Here is an 18232-nt window from a genome sequence, read left to right on the forward strand (position 1 = left end):
AATATTTTCGTAAAACTAAGTTTATAATAAGTAATACAAATTTCAAAGTTATGGAAGGAAAAAAGACAAGTTATTTGGTTGCGTCGTATCAAATCTTGAAATTGTTATTAAGACATCTATAGTCAACTAATAATCACAATTTCAAGCTGCAACGAAACAATCTTTTAATTCGTTAATTAAACAATTTAAATGAACAGAGAATGGGCTCACTGAAATTCACAATGCGATTAAAAGATTGTTAGACTCCGTAATTTGGTTTTGAATGTAAACATTACAGCATACCGTTTGTTGTAATGCTTCTGTTTTCTTTGTTTGTAATATAATACATAGTTTATGTGTAATTTTAGGCACCCATTAATATTATAACACAAATTAGTATCTTACGCACAAGCACTTATGATGAAATTGTTTATGATTGATTATATTAGCGTGTTCAATAGCACCTCTTCCAAGCACTTACTCCTTGCACAATCTTTACCTGTTTTACATTAGTTTAAATTCTAATTTTAATTAAACAATAGTGGAAAGTCCTTTTGTGAAATAATAAGTTAGCAATAAAAAAAAGGTTTACACGAGCAAAAAATGTTTTTAATAAAACTATATTAAAATGTAAATTACATTTTGATCCATTGTAGTAAAAGCTCATAACTAAATGCCATATTTCTGTGGACAATTTGTTCATTTTTTTGCCAAGCGCTATGCAGGAAATTAGCTTCTATTGCGATGTTGACGCTTTTGGTAAAGTGGGTGAACGAGGGGCGTTTTCACAGCGTGCCCGCAGCCTCATAGCGGCCACCAGACGAAAATGTAATTAAAAATTCCGAGAGTATTTTGCGCGGCGCTCGCAACAAGATAGTGCTGGTGCCGGAGGATCGTTGTCGTGACTACCTCTTGGGAACTATTCGCTTGTAATTAGAGTCGTTCCCTCTGAAAGTCTTCATTGCTTGTATTTTTATTGCGGTTAAAGCCTTGGCTTACTAATGGAAACTGAAATAAAACGGAAACGTGGCATTCATTGACTGTTACTTCCATATGAAAGTACGGGTAATTACATCTTTTTTTTTTAATTTACGCATTCCATGGTTACATTCGGATTTCTGGCTGGTGTTTTGGCGGATCAGGTCGCATGGATAAAGGCGGATACAAAGGCGATTCTAGCGATTCATGAGCATGTGATTACGAACAATGCACGATTAAGTGTCACACATAATGATTACAATACGTGGACACTTAATATAAGAGGCGTTAAACGAGAAGACAGAGGACAATATATGTGCCAAGTAAACACAGATCCCATGAAAATGCAGGTAATAAAACCACCTAAATATATGTTTCTTCATTTCAACTTATGTACATGGTGATTTATGAGACGTGTGCAATACCAACTCTACATGCTCAGTAAATGTTAAAAAATCGTTCACCATCGTATTTAGGTAACACAAGCACACCTTTTTCCTATTTTTTAACTTTTTATATTATGGTCTCCCTACAAAAATTTCATAATAAACATTAAAAAATTGACACACTCGAGTGAGATAGGATTTTTCAAAAGTAACAAGATTCTGATCATGATGAGATTAAATTTGACAATTGTCATGGATAAAGCAAAGAGCAACGGTATTTGACGGCAGTATTCTAATTGTAGTATGACCGTGTATGTCGTAAATAAATTAAAACTTGAACACTGAAAAAAGTATGAACGATAAACTTTTCGACGCCGTGTCAAACAGAAAGGTTGTCACTCAGACGCCACGTCACCGAAGTGTCAAAGCTGAAATGGAACTTTATGCATATGCACGTAGGTCTATGTTGCTTTGTGGTCTGTGACGAATTAATCCGTCATTGGCGTTGGATATATCTGCGGTTCGGATATATCCGTCGTTGGCGTCGAAAAGGTTAATATTAGGTACTAATACTTACTGGTACGAAGCAGTTGCTTATGTATTGAATGCCGGCTCACGTCTCCTGAATCTGTATAAATTTTGGTGCCGAATGTATTTTACAAATGTATTTTGCTTGGTTATTTAATTGTTATGTATATTATCAGTCTACTTTTTGTTAATCCCTTACATGTATTTGTCATATAGACAGCATTTTTGGAGGTGGTAATACCACCGGACATAATCTATGAAGAGACGTCGGGTGACATGATGGTGCCCGAAGGCGGATCGGCTAAGCTGGTCTGCAAGGCCAGAGGCTTCCCGCCGCCGAAGATTCTTTGGCGTAGGGAGGATGGCGGAGACATCATTTCCAGAGGAGGACCACAGGGGAAGACAAAAGGTAACTTAACATTCTTTGACTATGTTTTTTTCGTATATCAGGTCGATTAATAATCGCCCTATATCCATAGGTACGCCATGTTTTCTATAGATCGTATAAATATTTAAGAGAGGGAAGACGCAAAATTTCAGTTATTATATGGAATTTTAACACATTTTAATCAAGGGCAAATGCCAAAAAAAAAACATTCGGAAACTAGACTATATTTGCAAAAGCAGACTCTAAGGAAAACCGTTATAGGTTAAAGTTGGCTTGATAGAAAAAAATCCCGAAAGCATGTCTAATATTACCTTATTATCAATTGTATATAGTTACCCTGCATACTTTACCAGTATAATTAAGTATTTAAATAGCTAGTGATATAGCCGAGGGATTCTACTAGCAAAGTTTTGATCTAAAGTATCATTTCAGAGTTATTGAGGCAAAACGTTAAAAGCCAAGCAATCGCCAAATCTTCCATCGCAAATATCGTGCAGCGCGCCGTATCTTTTGTTCCTTTCGAATTTCCTGGCTTTACGCCTCTTCTTAAAATGGAAAAATGCTGCTAAATTACATACGTCGCGATAACTAGTAGATAACGTCGTGTAGACTGCCTTAAAATCCAGTTTGGTCGTCTATATAAATTGTAATATTGCTTTCATTTATCACCCACACCAGTATTTAAAGACTCAGAAATAAACACATCACCACCTGTAGGGTCTGTCAAGTTTTGTTAGTCAGTCCTTAACAAAGACGAGAAAATATTGTAATAGAAAAAGTGAATGATCACATTGATCACCATACAAACGGTTGCTCGCGTCGCTCACATTAGCCACGTCTCACGTGCTCGGAGTGTTTGCCGGCCATATCCATTAAATTTAATGAAGCGTGCGCCCAACGTTTCTATTTACTATAAACTGCAAATATTGAGTTCTCTACTCACTTCAATAACGATAGATCCCTCTGTAAGTGTTTCGTTTCTTTTTTATCATTCATTCGTATTCATTATTATGTATTATACCGTAACCCATACGACCCAACCTTGTCCTGACGGGCTAAGATGGCCGGTTTTTTATCATCTGTCATCATACCTGTCACGTTTTAACAAATACGTAAGTACGAAAGTGACGCATGACATGACAAGTGATAAAAATACGACCATGACACCGCCGATGGTGTATACATTTTGCCACTCATTAAACATATAACAATAGCAAAGTACTTACTTAGTAATAGATCAAGAAATCATATACAAGGACCGTCTTTTTATACGTCACGTAGCATTTTATAAGTATTTATCTAACTAAATATCGAACAATTTCATACAAATCGACCAAGCCCCACAGAAGCTCAATAAGGCTTGTTCTATGGGTAAATATTAGAAATCGGCATATTAATACTTATATATTATTAAAGTAGGTACGTCCATTTTTTGTCACTCTTAACTGTAAAATTATTATTATTATTACGTAGGTTTTCTGTTAGCTTTTAGCAATCCATGATTGTATTTTACCTGTAGTGTATATTGGTATATTTATGACGTTTGTTCTTATCGTATCAAAATTAGTGACCAAATGTTTGTGTCAAACGATACGCTTTTATGGCGCGGGTAACCAAAAGTTTTAGCCGACCTTTTAAAAACTGTAGGCTGTTCAAAAAAAATTCAAACGTTTTGTCAATATTGACACTGCAAAAGTAAGGCTGCTCCCATGCTACTTCACTTATGCGAACTTAAAAGCTCCCCGGCTTATATTACACTTCGCAACCCATTTTTATTAATGGGAAGATGCCCACATAAATCACAGCTTAAAATATTCACTATTGAATCTTAGTAAGTAGTAAATCGCGGCACAGCATCTCGTGAATTCCTATTACCATTCAACGCCCTTTCTAATCCCACCGGATTACCACTAGACGGCCCGGGAATAATTACTTACTTCCCTCCACATTCGGCCAAGAGACCTAAAAGGGTTATTGAATTGACAAATTAAACAACGTAGGCATTTGTATTGCTAAATTTTATTGTCCCTGTTTTCACAATTGAAACAATATTCGCGCGCATTTTAACTGTTTGCTCGGCACTTTGTGGTACTTGTTTGTTTACAAAAATGTAGGTAGTCATTGTTATTTTCACATTATTACAATAATTAAAATCCCGCTTTGTGTGGTAGGGCACTGCCAGTGGATGTCATTCCAGATCTAGAGCAGAGCCCAACTGGGGAAGTACCTCCACCTTACAGAAAACCGCAGCCAAATAACACTAGACCCTACTTATAGTGTTGTGTTCCTGCCGGTAAGTAAGGTTGCCAGAGCTCAACGAGGGGGGGGGCGGGATTAGGGTCGGCAACGCGCATGTAAATCCTCTGGAGTTGCAGGCGTACATAGGCTACGGAGACTGCTTACCATCAGGCGGACCGTATGCTTGTTTGCCACCGACGTAGTGTTAAAAATATATATATATATATATGCCTGGATTCTAGAGCTCACAGACCAACTAATTCAAAGAATTGATGTACAAACTCAATCATATTGCACAAATGTAAAAAAAAAATTGTGCTTAAATGTAGCTGTCGACTTTGTTATGATTTTTTATGACAAATATGCAAACATGACATAACCAAAAGGCGTACCTATTTACAGAAGCAATCGTAAACTAGTGTCAAGGTGATTAATCAGCTAGTCCCACTTAACCCTCTGTTCAAGCCTTCGCTTGCCATCAGTCAATTCATTAAAGCAAACATAGCGCCACCCATAATGACTTTCACGACGAAGCGAGCGCTCCATACAGACCTGTTAAGACAAAGTGCACTACGTCAATTCATCTTTACTTCCACACAGTTCAATTGCTTAGTGAGTTACCGCTATTCATTCCTTCATCTCATCAAATTAACAAACTGATCGCTCATCAAAAATCGAAAACTTTCTAAATAATTGAAAAGGCATTAAGGTGAAACCTCGCCCTAACCTATTCCAAATTAACCGGCATCAATAACAATCATCAATTTGACTGAAGAAGTCTAATTAAAGAAGCCGTTACAAGTTACCTCCATAAATCTGAAGTGAAACAATACAGGCTATCCATTACGTAGGCAATGTTTCTTCAGAGAATATTCCAATGAGGAAAGTTCGAGGACGTCGGACTCGAGAAATATAGTTTTTCAATGATGGCGCCGGGCATTTTCAAATTTGTTACAGTAAACTTATAGAAAACTTCCTGTTAATAAATCAGTTTGGAGGAAAAATATTATCTGGGAATATTGCACCAAGACTGTATAAGTTTATAGATTTTCAGTATTGTTACATAAACCGGATAATTTACATTGCCGCATTTGCCGCTGTAGTAGCTATACCAATATAAGTGAATCTGTTTTATTTCAGTTTTTTGTTTAAAAACCAATCTAGAAGTGTGAAAAGAGGTAGACTTACCTATACTTACCTAAATCACATGTCATTGAACATCATCATCGTCAATATTTTTAAAATCAAAATGAGCAAAGACTTTAACTAAAAACTAAAATTCTTCGCTTCATTTGATAATTATTCCCTCGTTGACAAAAAGTAATACAAAGACACCTTTCACGAATCCTCGGCGAATAATAAGCGGAATATAACAATAATGAGGACAGTAAACAGTGGTGCCCAACAAAAGGGTATTATTCAAAATCTGCCCTTTATTGTTTCTCATAAAACATGTTCTGGTGGAAACGGCGGCGTGTCGCGTGCCTATTTGTTTCATGTTGTACAGCAAATTATGCAGATAAGCGAATGAATGGCGGGAACTTACTCCGAGACTGATGCAAATTAACTCCAGCATCCTTCTATTTGACAATTTCATCTCTGCAAAGCTTGGCGCCGATACTTATAATATCTCTTTTTGAATACCTACATTAAACCGTACTATTTAGATATTTTGACAGCTGAGCAATATCACTAAAATATTTGTATGTTACCTAATAGTATATTTCCTATACGATTAAAAAGATCGATTGATCGACCTTATCGATGATACCTATCTTATTGTATCCTGTACCCTGTACAGTGTACAGAACTCGAGATGTTTTTTTTTTTTAATTGGCATGTTTTTATTAAGTAGTTTTACTTCAATGAAAAAATCACAGCATCGAATCCAAACACGCGGATACTCGGTGTGATGAAGCGCAAAAAAGCTCTTAGATACATTGAATCGTTAGAATGCAATCCCATAAAGACATCCCAACAACGATATTTAATACCTGTATTGTAATTTGTTCATACACTTACAAATTAAAATTTATTATTATGACCTTGTCACTGTCATCTTAGCTGTCTTACAAAGTATTGATGTACTTTGTAAGACATAATTCTTCCTACAAATTTTCCGAACTTACATTGTATTTGCTCCTTCATTCGTCCTAATAATGATTAGCAACTTGAGGCGACACGTTTCAAGTTCTTAATTAAAATGATAACTTGAAAACAAGGCGCTGAGGGAAAATATTGCTCTTTCATTTAATTCAAGGACTCTTCGCGAAAGTACCGGCCCGTGGACTTTGGTTAACTTAACGTAGACTTTAGAAACTTTGCGACCTGCATGGGGGTAAATATTTTAACAATTAAGGCGGATTATGCATATCTAATTAAAACAGCGATGATGGAGATTGAAATTTCAGTAAAATTTTAGACTAGTACAGTCATTCCGAGCACGATCTGTTTAATATCTACTGTCTACTGGAATTGTAGGCACTTGCCACACCACCAGCGTTAGCGAGAAGCGGTAAGAGCTCGATACGAGTTGGCGATCAGCGAGAAGCGATATTCTAATAGTTGTCTCGCTGAGCTATAAGTGAGTATTCGATTGTGACAACAATTACTTGTTCCACTTGCTCGGGGGGGGGGGGGAGGGCCAACTGCACAAACTTGTACACGAAACGCACTTCAGTGTTGGTATTAGTATTTTTTAATACAAAGTATTTTATGCTATGGTTTTATATGAACAAAATTGACAGTTTAAAACGTGTTTATGGTTATGGGCTCAACACAAAATAGATTAAGAAGTAAGAGTTACTATTATCCAGAAATTTAGCTCTGAAGACTATCAATAATAAAAATTACAATTGAAGTGTGTCCTAACGTATTAGCGAAAATCATAGTTGAAAACTGGACGCCCGCAAGGCAGATGATGAAAAAAAAACACACGCTCAGGGATCAGTGTTCAATAAAATGTTCTAGTAAATGCGTAACAAAAGCGTACACTCGGATAGGCTCCATATAGTAAAATGGCCGCGGCGCTGGCTGGTCTCTTAGCGTGAGTTCCGACCGCCAAGCGAACATGGCTGAGCGAGAGCCGCTGAGCGAGTTTTATCTTCGCTGCGACAAACTAGTAAAGAGAGAGTTCTCGCCGGCAGCATGAAGTTTGTTTCTCTTTTACTCTTGGACTTTTTTTTTATATCTAGAGCGAGAAAACGATAGCTAATCGTTTCTTCACCGGTGATGAGACAGCCTTTTTTCATTTTGTGTTTCTGGTATAGTTTGGTGGTAATTATTCTACATTTGTGGTTTAATTGTGTAAATGGAAAAACATAGACACCAAATAAAGCTCACTGTTTGTCGTCAATACTGTGGTCGGGCTGTTAGTAATACTTAATCACAGTGAGACTAAATGTCTACAAATCTTTATTATACTCAGAACATAACGCAAAATCTGGAGCTTTAATAACCCAATTTAATTTTATAATAAGTTGACATTATTAAGAGTAGCTGTATGAAAAATATCTTGTATAGGAGTTTAAAATTAATAAAAATCACTTTAAATATAATTTCGAAGTTCCTTAGTTTCCGAACGCTTTTCGCGCGTCTCAAGAAAGTTTGTACGTCTATGGCAAAACCACTAGGGTCCTGCGGCTCGAGCGTCACTTGACTTATGACACATCGACAGGGCAAGTTTATTCAGCGGCCCGCCTTTAAGGAGACTTGTGGAGTCGTGGAGTTGCACTCGGGAAACTTTCACGTTCGCTCGGGATAAATTATTTGCATTTGAACATTAATCTGGCGATAATTGAGTCTCAGTTTTATTAACCGCTCAATACAATATATTGAATTAATTGCATGTTTAAATTGATACCCGCGGTACTGAAAATACTGTACTACTTGTTTATAGGTATAATTGGTAATAGAATCATAAAATATTTTGTCACAATAATAAAAAACTACACATTTATACACATAAATTGGTGCCAAATGCGTGAAGAATTAGTACAATTCTTATACAAATTATTTTAAGTGGAGCAATATTTTTTTTATCAAAGGCTTAATATGCTAATATAATATAATAAAATATGGATGACATACAATGAACATAGTTCAGTTTAGCTGATATGATGATACATCTGCTTTATTTATACATAAATGGTTACTTTTCACAGGTTATATTTGGATACGTAGCATTTTATGCAAACATTATTTCATAGGTATTGGATTTATATTGAAACACTACTTAACGTAATTAACTTCCAATCGCAAAATAATATAATAATATTTAGAACACGTGAGCACTCTATAGCTGGCGCTGTGACCGTATTGTTTGCTAACGAACCGTCGAGCGACCGCTGTAGAGCTCTACACTTTTAACCATCAGCTCCCCTCACCTCCTTCGGAAAATATTGCCCCTGTTTTTATCCTCTTGTTTGAATAATGACTGTAAACGTACTTCTCTAAGGTGTTAGGAAAACAGCTCGAGTTCAAACCGCTAACGGCATTTGTTTACGAAACCCGTCAACTTCTGGATCAAATGTTTTCCAACACTCAGCGCAAAATGTAAAGTAAGCACTAGCGAATAACCAATAGTGCGCGAATGTTAGTTGAAGACGCTAGAGTTAAGCGGTGTGCACATACTTGGAGCTACACGCTACGAAAACTTGAGTAGGCTCTTACCTATGCCTTAACAACAATGCAAATTTAATATTTTTAGAGTTGATCAATGCCTACCTTAACTTAGTCAGGTTGGTAGTGAATAACTTAACTACGAAGGTCTCGGTCCGGGTTCGTATCACGGTACACCACCCGTTATAACATTAGACAAATGGTACTTTCCCATCAATCAACTGAACACAGCGAATACCCACCCGCTGAATATAGGTCTCTTTTGAACCGTGAGTTCTCAGTTCGTGATGAACAACTACTATTAGTAATATTAAGTTTTAATAACGTGGTATAAAACGGATGTTTCTTACAACAAGGGAACAAATCAAATATTTTTTTATGGGATATTTTGATTTGTATTTGAAAGTAGTCACACTACTATGTAAAAATGATGATCGGATATTTCTTGTTTCACAGTGACTTCTCTGGAGGGCGACGTAGTGAACCTGACAAAAGTGACGCGTTCTGAAATGGGCGCGTATCTGTGCATAGCGGCCAACGGCGTGCCCCCCTCCGTGAGCAAAAGGATAATGCTACACGTACATTGTAAGTATAATATTAGAGTGCCATTGAGCTTGTAGCAACTACGTGTACTACTCTGTGCCCGGCAGTAGTATTTTTGAGCCATATTTATAACGAAAGGTAGATTCGTGACGCACACGAAACTCATAGAGCTCATACTCAAGAAACCATCTTATAAATATTAGTTATTACATTGTTATTACTACATATAAGTTTCTTATATTTCGAAAACGTACTGTTTATTTTCGACTATGACACGTAATGTTAGAATTATTTTCTTTGCGGATCTTAAGGTAAAATACTAAATACCATAAAAAGCTTTAACACTCCCAGCGCCATAAAACAAGCGACATTTTTTTTAAGGCAGGACATGTAGATTGCCGTCCGCCCTAAAATATTCGAGTTCAGCAGGCTGTTATAGATTTTTAGTAACGTTACCGGCAGGCCACGTAAGTTTAATATAAGGCAAAATGATCTGTTCCGCATCAAACTAGAAAAAAAAATAGCAAGATGTAAAAGATGGTAATTTGGAGGTCGACCTTCACTGATCTGCCGAACGTTATTATTACTGAAAATCATTCCCTCCTTATTTCATTTAAAAGCCTTGCAACCATTATTTATAACTGGATTTTCGCAGGCAACCCTATACTAATATATCAAAATTTTTACAATTTTATTGTATTCGCAATAAAATTTCCATCAGTTTGTTATATTATTCAAGTAGTTGGCAGAGAAGCATCATTTTCAATATCAACTTTTTTGTTTATACACGATAATAGGGACCAGAAAAAGATAAGCCACTTACTGATTCATATTGTATATGTTATAAACTTTCCATGGGAACTTAGTTCGTTCAGGTGGCAAGTCAGTATTTTTTTTTCTATTAATAAAAAATAGCCATGACCAAATTGTTTTCAGCGAGTTATTGATATATATATATAATATTTTATTCGATAATATATGAGTTTTATCCGGTAGGCAGATCAGTGACGGTCGTTATTATTACGGGATCCTTTACTAATAAATAGTAGCCTGCTACGCTGGAACTTTTGTAGATCGGCGGCAGCTTATGTGGCCTGCCCGTTAAGTTACTAAAACATTCGTGGACTGCTTGCTGAAGACACCTACTAATAAAGTTAATAAATAAACATAGTGGGTGCTATAATGGCCATTTTTAGTCTCATGGTTCTGAGAGTGTTAATATTATTGTATCAAAATTTTATAATTTATTGAAAATTACATACTATTACGTAAGAGATCCTTTTCGTTAGCAGAATAATTGATCGGCCATGAAGTCAAAGTTGAACTAGAAAATGTTACTACCTACCAAATGAATTCGTCTATAGATAAAAGATAACATGGGTAAAATACGGGTACCAAAACGTGCACTGACACTTATCGGGCTATCACAGAAGCTAATTTATAACCAGGAGCTATTCAATGCTCGGTTAGTCTTGAACGACCAGACACGTAAGCAATTGGGAGATTTTCGTGTTATCACGTATCATCTGGGAAGCGTGGCTTGCATCAGAATTTGTTGCGTTCGGGTGGCTCCGGCATCGTTCGGTTGAGTCTGACTCTGGCTGAGTTCTAAGCAATCGCGGAGTTGCGACGCCAAATAATAGTTGAAAATTACTTTTAATAAATTAAATAAACTATGTAATTTACATGTATATTTTAAGTATAAAGATATCGGTAATGAAATCTACATTGTTATTAGTTTTTCATTCATTGTGCACATACGCTCTTCAGTAAATGGGAGTACGACGAGTTATCAATACAAAGTTACGTACTATACTTACCAGTCATCAGCAAATTCATTCATAAACATCTTTAGATTAGATCATAATCCACCAACTTGAAATGTTGTTAAACCGCCTTTGAGACACGTTTTGTGTTATCTTCTGAGCTCAACTACGTTTTGTATTATTCATTTTGATGCTTACTATTTCTTTTCTTCGAAAAATAACTGGTTTAATTCAGAAATATATAACATTTTTTTTACGAAAATGTGATATTTGCGATATGGTTGTGACAAGTCAACTGGTATTGCCGCTACGTTTCTTGTGCCATTAGTTACATTTCATTTTAGTTCTACAATTTTATGGTACTTGTCAGTCTCACAACCACATCATGAGGTGATGTAGTGTTTTTCTACCCTTTTGAGCGCAGTGACATAAGTAACAAATAAAAACCTCTCATCATTTAATTCAACAAAACTCTGAATAATCAGCAAGTGACTACAATTTACGAAGCATTTAATAAATAACTCACGCCGCACTCCACTCAGTGAACGCGTAATAAATATACACGTGCGTAGTGCTCGCTTGAAATTCTGCACGCATGTACCGAACCCCACTAATTGATCCCTACTGTAGATAGGGCCTAATTTGCGTGAGTGCCCATCGCGAGCATCGGAGATAGGATCGTCGGTATCACGTCGCCCATCCATCGTGAGTAGGGACGTGTGAGTTGAAATTTGTTATCATTCAAGGGGTAAACTATTTTTTGCACTAACGGTAGACAAACAAAAGAAACTGTTATTTAGTTGTATTTTATTGACGGAACAAGTTTTATTATTCTGTGAATAATGATTTTCCTCTAACATTGAGACTTTTTAGGAGCTTCAACAAGCATACTCTGGTTTATAAATAATGGAAATCAAACCTAAACTTTTTAGTTACACTAAGAAAAGATGCATGCATGCATGCAAATACGTATGGTATAAAACAATGTTGTATTTATTACGTTTACCTATAAAGCTCAGCTTCTCAGAGTACTTGTACAGCAAGTTTATGTGAGCAAAGTGCGTGGTGATGCACTTAAAGCCATGACAAAGCTAACCCTGAAAAGGATTAAGGTTCGAGCGACTACATTTTGATTAAAGTATTTTGCGGATGACAATTGTCCGATAACTTAAGTGCCCCATAGCTGTCACTTTACTTACGTTTTTTTCTGAATTCGTTTCCTCACCACAAAAAACCTCGACTGCGATGTCTGAGTTCTCTAATAGTAAGTCTACCATTTCCTTTTCTCAGTTGTTTTGCGGAACGCGACGCTCAATGGCATATTACATTACGGCAGATATCTGATCACATCATCGCGTTGCACTATCCCCTCTAGGAATGTTACCGTCATCTTTCACATCAAAATTAGTTTATCTTAAGTTGCCAATATATATAAATATTGGATAGACAAGGAGTTAATATATGTAACGGCGTGATAACTGTTCTTTTTTGGTCCCGGTGTGTATTTAAATAAGTCATATCGATTAATGTGAATAAGTTGTGTCTTTATTTACAATCATGGTATACGACAAATAGTATCCATCTTTCATGTTCCAGTATAATTAAATTTCATGTGCCCATCAAAATATTCTAAAGAGCCGCTACGAGATCGGTGCTACATCGTAGCACTAAACCGTAGCAAGTGCTACGTTAAATTATAGAGGCTTAAATTACTTTCGCTACGTCCCGTTTTATGGCGTCGACGCGTTATAAATCCACGGCGACTAAAACATGTGCGTTTGACATATCACTACGGCCATACCGACCCACCAACTTAAATGTGACATATGTGAGCACTTATCGTGTTGACAAAAAGTTTATTATCGCTTGACCCACACGACGAATAAGCTGGTAGATCTGTATGTGCTTACATATAAATAGTGTCCAATCAGACGAGTGTTTACACCAGGACTGCCAATAACAGAATGCAAATACAGTGCGAACAACCGCGCTAGAGTGTCCGGCTGGCTAGTAAAACTTTTATACCAAAACCTAGAGCCGGCTTGAATTCATAATTCACATTTTTAAATCTGTATATCTTGTGGATTTACTGGCATTTTAGAAAACTTTTTAATTACAATATCTAAATTTATGAGAATAGGTATTGTGTAACATAATACGGATTATTTTAAGGTTAAGGTAAGGCCCCACCGAGGGTTCCGTACTTTTTAGTATTTGTTGTTATAGCGGCAACAAAAATACATCATCTGTAAAACTTTCTATCACGGTTCATGAGATAAAGCGTGGTGACAGACGGACAGACGGACGGACAGCGGAATCTTAGTAATAGGGTCCCGTTTTGTCCTTTGAGTACGGAACCCTAAAAAACATGGGTGAGATTATACTGTAGGTTGGTACATGTACTTTTACATGCGCGGTCAAAACACGTATACACCGTGTTTTTATTGAATTCCGTTAACTCCAGAGTATGGGTAAGTTCGTTTAAGGTAACTAAATGGCATAGTTAATTAAAAATATATGTTTTTTTTTCCTTAACTTTATAAAAAAATATTAAATGTTGCATATTGCGTTGTTGTAATACGGGCATTACATACAACCAAACAACTGAAAACTATCGAACATCAATCGTCCGAGATAATATCTATTTACGTTTAGTATCAAATGTATACACTCGTACTAAAAACTAACCAACATGTAATCAGGCTCTAAGGCAAGTGTATACGCTCGTGAGGGCCTTATAAGATAAACATAAATTATTGATTATCTCCGAAAAGGAGTTAACTAGAATACCGGTGTCTTTGAGAAAGTTACTTAAATTAAGCTCAAGAATGCATCCTTGAAATTAACGGAAATAAAAAAAAAACACGGTGTATAGTAAATGATTATATACACACATTTATTTATCATATTATGTAATTGTTACATAAAATACTAATCTAAAGGTGAAGTTGGCCACATGTTTATTTTAATTCATAATTCATTTATTGCATTTATAATCATGTCTTACATATGGTCTTACAAAGAGCATTTTACATGAAACCTGTTCGTTTATTTTTACTACTTTATTTATTATTTTTAATTTATTACTACTTAACTGCACACACTAAAGTCATAGCAACGCTATTTTCCAACACAGTTATACTCTGACCACTAACTTTGCAAATTCTGTGCCGACAGATAATGTAACGACTTGAAGCCAACCCAGAACACTTCATAGGAAACGCAATTTCAAGTGAACAAACAAACTACTGCTGGAACCCTTCCACTCAGTTTAATTACTTCACAAAGAATGCGTCGCCTTGCCTCGATGAGGAGACAAAATTAACGCTCTCAAATATTTAATTTAAATTTCCTCCCCCAAAACGAATAATAACAGCGGGAACTCACAGACCTGGATTTTTATTGCCATTGCTTATCAAACAATTGTCTCTGGCGAATACCTACTGGAGGTATGGAACGCTTTCATTTCATTCTAAACTTTACAAAAAACGATCTTATACACGCAAAAGTAACGCTGAACTAAAAGTGTTCTACGTGCTACCTAGAAATTCATACGTTCAGACTCATTCTAGCCTCTGTATATTCATTCATATTCATATTCCTTTATTGATAAAATTACAAATTTTACATGTCAAAAGGTAATACAATATATAATTAGGTCGATGTCAATTTAAGTACAATTAAGATAATAAATAATAATAATCAAATTCAATTACAGTAAAACAAAACAGTATAATAATAATCAAAACAATTCAAATACCCGATAAATTAAATTAAATTATTATTATAATATTCTGACATGTCATAATTATCAAATTAAATAATATAACAATATAAAATAGTAATAATCAACACAATTCATACATCCAATAAATTAAATTAAATTAAAATTCAAATCATTATTATAATATTCTGACATGTCATATTTAGGTATTTAAATAAAAGTAAACAAAATCTACCGACGCAACACTCGTGGGTTTCTGGATTAAACCTGACCAAGCCTGTCAAGATCTATAAACAAGTATTTACACGCTATTGATTACAATGAGATTTTTAAGCGTGTCGTGGCATTACAATGAAATGATGTTTTATATGCACGGAGCATATTACACATCTGGTATCGATACTTTACGTCGCATCGTATTGAATAGTGAGTTTATACTACTAAGTCTAAATGAGACGAGTGATTGAAGTAATATTCTGACCACCGGTCTGGCCTTGTGGGTGGTGGCCCTGCCTGTGAGGCCGAAGGTCCCGGTTGCGAGACCCGGTGGGGGCATTTGTTAGTGTGATGTGCGCAGATATTGGTTCCTGCTTCATGGGTGTTTTCTATGTATGTAGGTATGTATTTGTCTGTATACGTGTGTGTCTCGTCGCCTAGTGCCCATAGTACAAGCTTGGCCTTGAGTTGACATTCGGATGAGGACTGCAGCAGCGTTACTGTTGCGGTGTTGGGCGTTATTCCTATGGCGATGTCACTATGCTACAGCTGCTACTTATTTAGCTAAGCCAACGCAATCACCAAACAATTTCTCGGTTCTTATTAAAATTTCTAAGCTTCCAATTTTAAGTTACCAATCGCAGTATGAGCCAAGTAATTTTACTAAAACGAATATACCTAAAAGTCTACTTATTGTTCCTTTTTAAGCTTTAAGCTTTCATGTATTAGATATATCAGGTAATTAAATGGAAATAGTCAATTCGCAATTTGACCCAAGTAATTTTACTAATTCTGACATACCCAAAAATCTACTTATTGCTCCTTTCTAAGCTTTAAGCTTTCATGTATGAGATATATCAGATAATTAAATGAAAATAATCAATTCACAATTTGACCCAAGTAATTTTACTTATTCTGAAATACCTAAAAGTCTCCTTATTGCTCCTTTCTAAGGTTTAAGCTTTCATGTATTAGATATACCAGGTAAATTAATGGAAATAATCAATTCGCAATTTGACCCAAGTAATTTTACTAATTCTGACATACCCAAAAATCTACTTATTGCTCCTTTCTAAGCTTTAAGCTTTCATGTATTAGATATATCAGGTAATTAAATGAAAATAATCAATTCACAATTTGACCCAAGTAATTTTACTTATTCTGACATACCTAAAAGTCTACTTATTGCTCCTTTCTAAGGTTTAAGCTTTCATGTATTAGATATACCAGGTAAATTAATGGAAATAATCAATTCGCAATTTGACCCAAGTAATTTTACTAATTCTGACATACCTAAAAGTCTACTTATTGCTCCTTTCTATAGGTAAGCTTTCATGTATTAGACATATCAGGTAATTAAAGGGAAATAATTTAAAATCAATCAACATAAATATTCAATGGAAATGCACTGCCCCTGACAGTGTCAAATAACTAAAGTTTCTGAACTTTTAAGATATACTGTAAAACAATAGTAGGGCCTTTACGTTACGAATTTTTTTACGTGAGATGTTTGGATTTTACAACACTTTATCCAATAACTCTGTGTGTACATGTTCTTTCTTTCTACGAGTATGTCATTTCACTCTTATTTCAGAGTGGACGTGGTCTCCACGATGATGGACCCATACACGGCTGATCTTCTTCTTCAGTCCTTTAAATTTTGGTGGCTGCTTTTGCAACATATGTACCGATGTGTTCACTATTTCACATAATTACATTGCGTTAAAATTAATTAGTCAAGACAATTAACTGGACTATACATTTATAACTTACTTATTGCAAAATAAAAATGGCACTAACAATTCGCAAATATTGTGCTTATTTTCTCTAAACAGTTATGGTGCCCAGCTAAACTATGCACTTATTAGATAAAGATATTATTTTTACGCTAACTAAATCATCCTCATATGAAGGACAAAATATTCTAGTGGGGTATTTATATCTCATCCAGATTATATACCTATATTTATGTACCTATATGAATCGCAGAAACAGTCGTAATGAGTCAGCAAGTTTAATTTTTAAAAATGCATGCTTTTATCTTTCAAAGCAAAAGTAAAGTAAAAAACCTTTCTAAATTGTGGCTGAGCGCGAAGTTTCACAGAAAAGGCAAGAGTGATGCAATTCATTTGTAACAAGTGCTTCGTAATGCGACGAGTATCTTTCACTTGTCTCACTGGCGCTGACAGAAGGTAAATCGAGTTTAAACAAACAAATAAAACGGCACAAATCGCGATCAATTACGAAATCGCATTCAAAAAGCTAAGATACTGCAAGAAATGTCAATTAAATCTCATTGTGACATCAATCGAAGCTCTGCTTAGATATTCTTATTTATAATTTTGGTGTGAAAACATGCGCTGCGCTCGATTGCAAAATGAAATCAGTATTTCTTGCAGCTTCACAGACTTTTATGGTCTAATTATAATCGCTGTTTTTTTTAATAACCTGCAATATTTTACGATGTGAATATTTGGTCATAGTGAACATCTTTTACTATAGGACCATCCCCGAAATCACGAAAAAAGATTGTCTTTTTCATACATTTTGACTGGTTTGGTTTTGATATTTTTAGTACTTTTAGGGTTGGTCCCATAGTAAAAGTCACTCATTGTCAGTATGACCTATATATTCACTTCGTAAAATATTGCAGGTAATGAAAAAAACACCTATATTATTTATTCTTTTAAGTGATATTATTTCACGATTTATAAGAAAAGTGATTAGACGGCCAAAATAATCTAATAAAAAGTGACACAAATGGAAATTGGGTTTAAGTTCTATTTTGTAACGCGGACAGAGCAAATTCCGAGAATTACAAAAACAGGGTACCTGGACGAAGAAATCGCGATCCAGAGGCGTGTGC

The 18232-nt window shown here is 35.5% G+C and overlaps 1 protein-coding gene across 2 annotated transcripts in view; it reads left to right on the forward strand.

The window, feature by feature from the left end:
• LOC133518932 (lachesin) overlaps positions 1-18232 on the forward strand; it is a 118369-nt gene that overhangs the window by 78450 nt on the left and 21687 nt on the right. For both annotated transcript variants that reach the window (XM_061852727.1, XM_061852726.1), the window contains exons 4-6: positions 1122-1307; positions 2088-2280; positions 9574-9702. In XM_061852727.1, coding sequence (XP_061708711.1) covers positions 1122-1307; positions 2088-2280; positions 9574-9702 — 508 coding nt within the window. The remainder of the gene's footprint in view (positions 1-1121; positions 1308-2087; positions 2281-9573; positions 9703-18232) is intronic.

Source organism: Cydia pomonella, chromosome 6 (assembly GCF_033807575.1).
Source record: "Cydia pomonella isolate Wapato2018A chromosome 6, ilCydPomo1, whole genome shotgun sequence".
NCBI lineage: Eukaryota > Metazoa > Arthropoda > Insecta > Lepidoptera > Tortricidae > Cydia > Cydia pomonella.